The sequence below is a fragment of the Stomoxys calcitrans genome, chromosome 3 (genome assembly GCF_963082655.1).
Source record: "Stomoxys calcitrans chromosome 3, idStoCalc2.1, whole genome shotgun sequence".
Classification (NCBI taxonomy): domain Eukaryota; kingdom Metazoa; phylum Arthropoda; class Insecta; order Diptera; family Muscidae; genus Stomoxys; species Stomoxys calcitrans.
In genome coordinates, this window is record NC_081554.1 from 50355668 (window position 1) to 50366006 (window position 10339).

General features: G+C 38.4%; 1 protein-coding gene across 1 annotated transcript; it reads left to right on the top strand.

Moving 5' to 3' along the window:
• The first annotated feature begins 1714 nt into the window (after positions 1 to 1714).
• Positions 1715 to 9424, top strand: LOC106081218 (lipase 3). The gene is made up of 4 exons (XM_013243035.2): positions 1715 to 2019; positions 2094 to 2271; positions 5846 to 6207; positions 8676 to 9424. The coding sequence occupies exons 1-4, from the start codon at positions 1747 to 1749 to the stop codon at positions 9234 to 9236; spliced, it is 1374 nt and encodes a 457-aa protein (XP_013098489.2). The 5' UTR covers positions 1715 to 1746; the 3' UTR covers positions 9237 to 9424.
• Positions 9425 to 10339: the final 915 nt, after the last annotated feature.

Consider the following 10339-nt stretch of genomic DNA (forward strand, 5'->3'; position numbering starts at 1 on the left):
AGAATTGATCGGTTTATATGGGAGCTATATTAGATTATAGACCGATTTGGGCCGTACTGAGCACTGTTGTTGAAAGTCATAACAGATCACTACGTGCACAATTTCAGCCAAATCGGACAAAAATTAGGGCATCCAGGGCCTCAAGAAGTCAAATTGGGAGATCGGTTTATATGGGAGCTATATCAGGTTATAGACCGATTTGAACCGTACTTGGCACAGTTGTTGGAAGTAATTTCTCAACGATATGTGCAACATGTCAGCCAAATTGGATAAGAATTGCGCTCTCTAGAAGTTAAAAAAGTGTAATCTGGAGATCGGTTTATATAGCAGCTATATGAGGTTATGAACCGATTTGAACTATACTACTATGTGCAAAGTTTCAGTTAAATTGGATAATAATTTCCGCCTCTAGAGGCTCAAGAAGTCAGGACCCAAGACCGGTTTATATGGCAGCTATATCGGGTTATGAACTGATTTAGACCATACTTGACACAGTTGTTAGAAGTCATTTCTTAACGATATGTGCAAAATTTCAGTCAAATTGGATAAGAATTGCGCCCTCTGGAAGTTCAAGAAGTGTAATCAGTTGATCGGTTTATATGGCAACTATATCAGGTTATGAACCGATTTGAACTATACTTACCACAGTTATTGAAAGTCATAACAAAATACTATGTGCCAAATTTCAGTTAAATTGGATAATAATTGCGGCATCTAGAGGCTCAAAAAGTCAAGACCCAAGATCGCCCTCTAGAGGCTCAAGAAGTCAAAACCCAAGATCGGTTAATATCACAGCTATATCAGGTTATGGACTGAATTAGACCACACTCGACACAGTTGTTAGAAATCGTTTCTCAACGATATGTGCAAAATTTCAACCAAATCGGATAAAAATTGCGCCCTCTAGAGGCTCAAGAAGTCTAATCGGAAGATCGGTTTATATGGCCGCTATATCAGGTTATAAATCGATTTGATCTATACTTAGCACAGTTGTTGGAAGTGATACCAAAATACCTCATGCAAAATTTCAGATAGATCGGATTATAATTGCGCCCCTCTAGAGGCTCAAGAAGTGTAATCGGTAGATCGGTTTATATGGCAACTATATCAGTTTATGAACCGATTTGAACCATACTTATCACAGTTATTGAAAGTCATAACATAATAACAAGACCATACTTGATACAGTTGTTAGAAGTCATTTCTCAACGATATGTGCAAAATTTCAGCCAAATCGGATAAGAATTGCGCCCTCCAGAAGCTCAAGAAGTCTAATCGGGAGATCGGTTTATATGGCAGCTATATCAGGTTATAAACCGATTTGAACTATACTTAGCACTGTAGTTTGAAGTGATATCAAAATACAATGTGCCAAATTTCAGTTAAATCGGATTATAATTGCGCCCTCTATAGGCTCAAGATATCAAGACCCAAGATCGGTTTATATGGCAGCTATATCAAAACATGGACCAGTATAAAAATCGCTCAAAATTACCGGTTGGTCTTTCATTTCGATATCTAACAATCTTTAATTTGTACTTTTACTACCAACTTTTTTTTCTGAGTGTATGTCTCTGAACTGCCTATGCAGTGAGCGAGGCATACAATGATAAGAAGGGTGAGTAAGCAAATAGTAAACAATAACAACAACAAAAGCAAATTAATACTCACTCAGCCAGAGAAATATCAATTGTTTTAAATTTTTGCAATCAGTTCACTTTAAGACACTAAACAATCAAGACTAAAATGACGGTTACGCGAAATTTCATGATTCCTCGACGAGTTTTTGTTTTACTCTTCGTAATTACGGCCTGCTGTTGTAGTTCAGTGGCTAGTGCAGACGATGCTTGGTCCTTTAAATTGGGCAACATAAATTTATTCGATATACCCAAATTTCCCGCAAATGTTTTTGATGCCGGTTCTGCTAAGATTCAACGTCATGTTGAGGATTCCATGAAATCCTTATTGGATGATGTTTCCATTGATCCGGATATAATAGAGGATTCAATGTTGAAAACGGTTAGTTATACGGTTTTGCGTGTGATGGTGTAAAGTGCAAATATTGTATGTGGTGTTAATTTTTGTTTATTTAGCCGGATTTAGTACGAAAATATGGTTACCCTTCAGAAGTGCATCATGCCGTTACAGATGATGGATATATTTTGGAAATACATCGCATAGCCAATCCTGGAGGCATGCCAGTGCTATTGACACATGGCCTATTGGATTCTTCGGCCACTTGGGTTATGATGGGACCCAACAAGGGTTTAGGTAAGTTATTCAAAAGTATGAGAGATGGGGATCGTAACAGTTGAAGTGTTTTTGTTTTTTTTTTTTGTTTTTGCTAAAAGTGGGCTGAGTTAATTGAGATAAAAACAATTTTTACAAATATTTGATATTCTTGGTACTACGACATCAGTGGGTAAGACTCATAGAAGTAATGACTGTGGTCATGTTTAAATATGAAGGATCGTCTCATTCATTGCAAAATATACTTTGTATCAGAATCTTGAATGTGGTGGAATGTTTTTGTAGATCCGAATTTTAAAATAGTTACCATACGGTGATAATGAATAGAAAATATGTCAGGCGTCAGAGTTGCTGGGTTTAATGTTCCACACCCTTCAACAAGGATCGCTTATTTTCTATATTAAAATTTCATGCAAAAACGAAATAAAAACTGAAATAAATTAAAAAATAGAGGCTCAAGAAGTCAAGAACCAAGATCGGTTTATATGACAGCTATACCAGGTTATGAACCGATTTAAATCATACTTAGCAAAATTGTTGGATGTGATACAAAAACACCACGTACACAATTACAGCCAAATCGGATAAGAATTGCGCCCTCTAAAAGTTGAAGAAGTCAAGACCCAAGATCTGTTTATATGGCAGCTATATCGGGTTATAGACCGATTCGGACCGTACTTAGCACAGTTGTTGGAAGTGGTACCGAAGCACTACATGCAAAATTTCAGACAAATCCGATAAGAATTGCGCCCTCTAGAGGCTCAAGAAGTCAAGACCCAAGACCGGTTTATATGACAGCTATATCAACACATGAACCGATTTGGCCCATTTACAATCCTAACCGACCTACACTAATAAAAAGTATTTGTGAAAATTTTCAAGCGGGTAGCTTTACTCCTTCGAAAGTTAGCGTGCATTCGACAGACAGACGGACGAACTGACGGACAGACGGACGGACACAGCTAGATCGGCTTAAAATTTCGTGACAATCAAGAATATATACTTTATGGGGTCTTAGACGCATATTTCGAGGTGTTACGAACTGAATGACGAAATTAGTATACCCCATCCTATGGTGGAGGGTATAATAATATAAAATATGAAAAAAATACAAGTAAAAAGGCATCAAGTTCGGCCGGGCCGAACTTTCGTTATCCAGCACCTCGGGTATATATGTAAACCCCTTTTCGTCACAATCCGGTGAAAATTGAATAACTTATGCACCCAAATTCGGCACGGACATTAAGTGGTGTAATAAATATAAGTCACAGTCCAATTTTGTATTTCAAATTTCAATGAAATCGGGTAATAAATAAAGCTTTTATGAGATTCACACCCTTAATCGGCACATCGGTCTATATGACAGCTATATCTAAATACTTTCCGATCTTTACCCTATTTGGGTCGGATGGCGGGTGGCCTAAAACTACATACTGTTTCCAATTTCAGCGAAATCGGATAAAAAATAAAGCTTTTATAGGCTTTAAACCCTTTATCTGGAGATCGGTCTATATGGCAGCTATACCTAAATATAGTCCGATCCGAACCATATTTGGGTTCCATGTTTGGAGACCTTACGTTACCCACTGTTTCAAATTTTAGCGAAATCGGATAATAAATGGAGCATTAATGGGCTTCAGACCCAGATCGTTCTATATGGCAGCTATATCTAAATAAAGTGCGATCTGAACCATATTTGGGTCCTATGTTAGGAAGCGTAAAACTACTCAATGTATCAAATTACAGCGAAATCGGTTAAAAAATAAAGATTTCATGGGCTTTAGATCCTTTATCTGGAGATCGGTCTATATGACAGCTATATCTTAATATAGCCCGATCTGAACCATATTTCGGTCCGATGTTGGGAGATCTTAAACTACTCAATGTTTCAAATTTCAGCGAAATCTCATAAAAAATTAAGCTTTTATTCGCTTCAGACCCTTTATCTGGAGATCGGTCTATATGGCAGCTATACCTAAATATAGTCCGATCTGAACCATACTTGGGTCCTATGTTAGGAGGCGTAAAACTACTTAATGTTTCAAATTTCTGCGAAATCGGTTAAAAAATAAAGCTTTTATGGGCTTTAGACCCTTTATCGAGAGATCGGTCTATATGGCAGCTATACTTAAATATAGACCGGTTTGATCCATATTTGGGTCAGATATCAGGAGGATTAAAATAACCCTCAAATTTCAGCGAAATCGGGTAATAAATAAAGCTTTTATAGGCTTCAGACCCTTTATCAGCAGATCGGTATATATGACTGCTACATATAAATATAGTCCGATATGGATCATATTTGGGTCAGATATCCGGAGGCTTTAAACTACTTACTGTTTCAAATTTCAGAGAAATCGGATAAAAAATAAAGCATTTATGGGCATTAGACCCCTAATCGGCAGATCTGTCTATACAGCAGATATATCCAAATATGGTCTGATTTTGCCCGTTCAAGAACTTAAACAGCGTGCATCAAAAAGACGTATCTGTGTCAAATTTGAGCTCAAAATCTCAATTTTTGAAGGCTGTAGAGTGATTACAAGAGACGGACGGACAGACGAATAGACGGACAGACACACGGACATCGTTAAATCGTCTTAGAATTTTACGATGATCCGAAATATATATACCTTGTAGGGTCGGAAATTGATATTTCGATGTGTTGATAACGGAATGACTATTAAAATACCCTTAAAACTACGGTGGTGGATATAATAACAAATAAATACTAAAACAAACAAGTAAAAGTGCAATAAGTTTAGCCGGGCCGAACCTTCGAAACCCACCACCATGGATTCTGCTAAAAATTTATACAAACTAAATTTAGTAGAAGCGCATTATTTTAGTCTATATACCAAACTTCTGTCAAACTAGCAAAATTAGAGCTTCTAGGAACCGAACAAAGATGATCGAGAGATTGGTTTACATGGGAGCTATAGCTCAGGTTATAGACTGATTTTGGTCGTACTTGGCACAGTTGATGGATAATTTCAGTCAAATCGGACAAAAATTGTGGCTTGTAAAGGCTCAAGAAGTCATATCGGGCGATCGGTTTATATGGGAGCTATATCAGGTTACAGAGCACCCAAAATCTCATCATCTACCCTACCTGCCTTACACATGCTATCACTTGCCGCACCGATTTTACATAAGTGAGCTTTACCCATCAACACTCAAATGAAATCTTGCCAGATATAGTTCAGAAATATGCTTGCTTTATTGTCTTATAAGAAAATTTTATATAAATTTGCGTGCCAAGAAGACAAGGTTGGATTAGCCCCAATTCTAATAGCCTAACCCATTATTATTATAAAAAAAAAATCCAATTTCTAAACTATTTGCAAAAAAAACAAAACAATTAAGTCCCAATTTTCTAATGCAAGCATGGCAAAGCGATAACTGTACTAAGGTCATTTATTTTTTATTAAAGGGCACGCAAGCCACTTGCTAAAGTTTCCTAAAATTAAGTACAATGCAAAAAAAAAAACACTTCTACTGACGTATTTGCTCCCCGGGCGATAACATTAAACTTATGCTCATCATCATCATCAGCACCATGATAAGTGAACTAAACCTAATTTGCCTATTTCAGCTTATCTGCTCTATGAGAAAGGCTACGATGTATGGATGACCAATGTCCGTGGTAACACATATTCCCGCAATCACACCAAATATACCACAAAACATGCTGCCTTCTGGGATTTCACATTTCATGAGATGGGCAAATATGATTTGCCAGCCAGTATTAACTATATTTTGGATTTGACCTCGGAAAAGCAGTTACACTATATTGGCCATTCTCAGGGCACCATGACCTATTTCATTATGTGCAGCGAAAGACCGGAAATGTGTGATAAGGTGCTATTAATGCAAGCTTTGGCCCCGGTGGCTTTTCTTAAACATGCCAAGAGTCCAGTAGTGGAATTTTTGGCCTTCTTCCAGGAACCAATAGCAGTAAGTTGAAAGAAGGACATGAGTTTGAAGTTATACTAATCGCGTAAGCGAACTAACTGGGCAAGCGAACTAATCGCGTGAAACGGGAAAGCGAACTACAAATGCAAGCAAACTAATCGCTTAAGCAGACGAACCTCCTTATACAGTGAGGAAGCAAACGGATCGCGTAATTTAGGGAATTTTTCCACAGTCGTTTATATCGTCCATTTATGAGGAGGTGTGATTGAAGTTTTACTAATTGCATAAGTGAACTAATTGTATGAGTGAACTTATCGCATAAGCGAACTAATCGCATAAGCGAACTAATCGCATAAGCGATCTTATCGCATAAGCGAACTAATTGCATAAGCGAACTAATCCCATAAGCGAACTTATCGCATAAGCGAACTAATCGCATAAGCGAACAAATCGCATAAGCGAACTAATCGCTTAACCGAACTACTGCGTAAGCGAACTAATAGCTTATGCGAACTGACTGCGTATACGAATTAATCGCATGAGCGAACAAATCGTTTCATCTAACTAATCGCATATGCGATCCAATCGTACAAGCGAACTAATCGCATAAGTGAACTAATCGCATAAGCGTTCGCTTATGCAATAAGCGAACTAATCGCGTAAACGAACTAATCGCGAAAGCGAACTTACTGCGCAAGCAAACTAATTGTATAAGCCGACTGATCACTTAATCAAATGAACCTCCTTATACAGAGAGGAAGCGATTGTGATTATGAGATTAAAGTTTTACTTATCGCATAAGCGAAAAAATCGCGTAAGCGAACGTATCGCTTAAGTGAAATATTTGCATATGTGAACTAACTGCGTAAGCGAAATAACTGTGTAAGCAAACTAATCGCATAAGCGAACCAATCGCATAAGCGACCAAATAGCGCTAAGCGGGCAAGCGAGCTACTAATGCAAGCAAACTGATCGCATAAGCAAACTAATCGCTTAAGCAGACGAACCTCCTTATATAAAGAGGCAGCAAACGGATCGCGTAAATGAGGCTCTGAAGACCTACCAAGTGGACATTTTTTTCACAGTCTTTTAAATCGTTCCTTTATAAGGAAATGAGATTCAAGTTTTACTAATCGCATACGCGTATTAATCGCGTAAACGAACTAATCGCTTTAGCAAACTAATTGCATAAGAGAAGTAACTGCGTAAACGAAAAAATCGCTAAGCGAACTTATCGCATAAGCGAACTTATCGCATAAGCGAACTTATCGCATAAGGGAACTTATCGCATAAGCGAACTTATCGCATGAGCGAAATAATCGCGTAAGCGAACAAACGCGCTAAAGTGGCAAGCGACTCTACTAATGCAAGCAAACTTACCGCATAAGCAAATTAATCGTTTAAACATACGAACCTCCTTATACAGAGAGGAAGCAAACGGATCGCGCCAATGAGGCTCTGAAGACCTACCAAGTGGGAATTTTTTCACAGTCGTTTAAATCGTTCATTTAAAGGGTGATTTTTTTGAGGTTAGGATTTTCATGCATTAGTATTTGACAGATCCCGTGGGATTTCAGACATGGTGTCAAAGAGAAAGATGCTCAGTATGCTTTGACATTTCATCATGAATAGACTTACTAACGAGCAACGCTTGCAAATCATTGAATTTTATTACCAAAATCAGTGTTCGGTTCGAAATGTGTTCATTCACCGTAACGTTGCGTCCAACAGCATCTTTGAAAAAATACGGTCCAATGATTCCACCAGCGTACAAACCACACCAAACAGTGCATTTTTCGGGATGCATGGGCAGTTCTTGAACGGCTTCTGGTTGCTCTTCACTCCAAATGCGGCAATTTTGCTTATTTACGTAGCCATTCAACCAGAAATGAGCCTCATCGCTGAACAAAATTTGTCAAAATTTGAACACATTTCGAACCGAACACTGATTTTGGTAATAAAATTCAATGATTTGCAAGCGTTGCTCGTTAGTAAGTCTATTCATGATGAAATGTCAAAGCATACTGAGCATCTTTCTCTTTGACACCATGTCTGAAATCCCACGTGATCTGTCAAATACTAATGCATGAAAATCCTAACCTCAAAAAAATCACCCTTTATAAGGAGATAAGATTCAAGTTTTACTAATCGCATGAGCGAATTAAACGCATAGGCAAACTAATTGCATAAGTGAACTAACTTCGCAAGCGAACTAATCGCATAAGTGAGCTAATCGCATAAGCGAACTCATCGCATGAGCGAACTTATCGCATAAGCGAACTTATCGCATAAGCGAACTTATCGTATAAGCGAACTAATCGCTTAAGTACACGAACCTCCTTATACAGAGAGGAAGCCAACGGATCGCGTAAATTACCTACCAAGTGGGATTTTTTTTCACAGTCGTTTAAATCGCCCATTTACAATAGGTTGTACATGGAATTTAATTTTCTGATAAGTCCTAAAGAACTTTTTTTTTTAATTACTCCCTTTCTACCTCCCTCTCACAGTTGTTGCTGAAAATGATTGGCGCCCATGAGTTTTTACCCAGCAACGAGTTCATAACACTGCTCAATCAAATTGTCTGCGACGAGGATTCTTTCACTGAGGAAATCTGTTCGAATGTCATGTTCCTTGTAGCCGGTTTCGATAAACAGCAAATGAATGAGACCATGTTGCCCGTCGTTCTGGGACATGCCCCTGCCGGAGCAGCTACCAAACAAATGCAGCACTATGGCCAATTGAAGCGTAGCGGTTATTTCCGTCAATATGATTACGGCTGGATACGCAATCATTGGCGTTATGGCACCATAAATCCTCCAGAGTATAATTTGGAAAGTGTCCAAACCAAAGTAGCCCTTCATTATTCGCTAAACGATTGGTTGTCCACACCCCAAGATGTCGAGACGTTACGGCGCAAGCTACCCAATGTGGTGGGCAAATTTCAGGTCAATAATCCCAAGTTCAATCATTTGGATTTTGTTTGGGGCATGGATGCCCAAGAGGTGTTGTACAATAAAGTCTTTGCTTTGATGGAGATGACTGAAAGAGGAGATTTTAATGATATGTAAAGGTGGTCGATCGGTCACTGGTCGGGCGACCATTTGTTAATAGTATTTAAATAGTTTTAGTGATATTAAATTATTGTAAAATATATATATTGTTTTTGTATATGCCTTTATGAACAAAACTACAGTGATGTGTGGATGCTATTAGATTTAAGGATGTAATAAACAAGAAATAATCAAAACAATAAAAAGGTTTATAATTGAATATGAGGGAGGTGCTTTGCCTTCAGCATTGTCAAGTCAAGGTGGAATTCATTTGTTGGTTATTGTCCACCTTCGGCTTAAATATAACGAAAAAATTCTTACTAAACCCCAATCTATGGAGTTTTGACAAATAAAATTAAATTTTGAATCAACCATCCCTCGGCTCATAAATGGATGTCCATGAGGAATCCTTTATTTTGTTACAATCAGTCAATTCAGGGGCGGACCCTCCCGCTTACCCTAATTTTCAGAAACGCCAGGTCTCAGAGATGCGATTTAAGCGAAATTTTGTGTGCTCTTATATAGTACTCTAGAAATAAAAATTTGGTATCCAAATTTCGGATGGGGTAACTAGGGGGGCCGCCCAACCCTAAAACCCACCAAACATACATTTAGACCAATCGCGACAATATGGGGCTCAAATGAAAGGTATTTCGGATAAGAAAACGTATCTGATATCACATTGTCGGACCAAGTGTCAGGGGGACCACTCAAACCCCCAAAAAACCACTAAATCTGACATATATACCGACCGTGGTAATATAGGACTCAAATGAAAGGTATTTGCGAGTAGAATACGACGTTTCTGGGGGTCCACCCCTTCCTCAAAAAACCCCCCAAGCAGGACTTATTTACTGACCATGGGAATATGGGGCTTAAATAAAAGGTGTTTGGGTGTAGAATTCGAATCTGATATCCAAATATGGGACTAAATGTATGGGGGGCCGGCACTCCCCAAAAACGTCCCCCAAAGGGGACAAATTTACGACCATAGCAATATGGGGCTCAAATGAAAGGTCTTTGGGAGTAAAGCATGAATCTGAAATCAATATTCGGGAAAAGTGTCTATAGGACCACCCGACCCCCACAACACCACCATAACAACCCCCAAATAGGACATA

Bases quoted from the DNA above. Each gene is read 5' to 3' on its own strand.
- LOC106081218 (XM_013243035.2), top strand. From the start codon at position 1,747: ATGACGGTTACGCGAAATTTCATGATTCCTCGACGAGTTTTTGTTTTA. The intron at 2,020-2,093 runs GTTAGTTATACG...TTGTTTATTTAG, and splicing joins AGGATTCAATGTTGAAAACG to CCGGATTTAGTACGAAAATA. The intron at 2,272-5,845 runs GTAAGTTATTCA...TGCCTATTTCAG, and splicing joins GGGACCCAACAAGGGTTTAG to CTTATCTGCTCTATGAGAAA.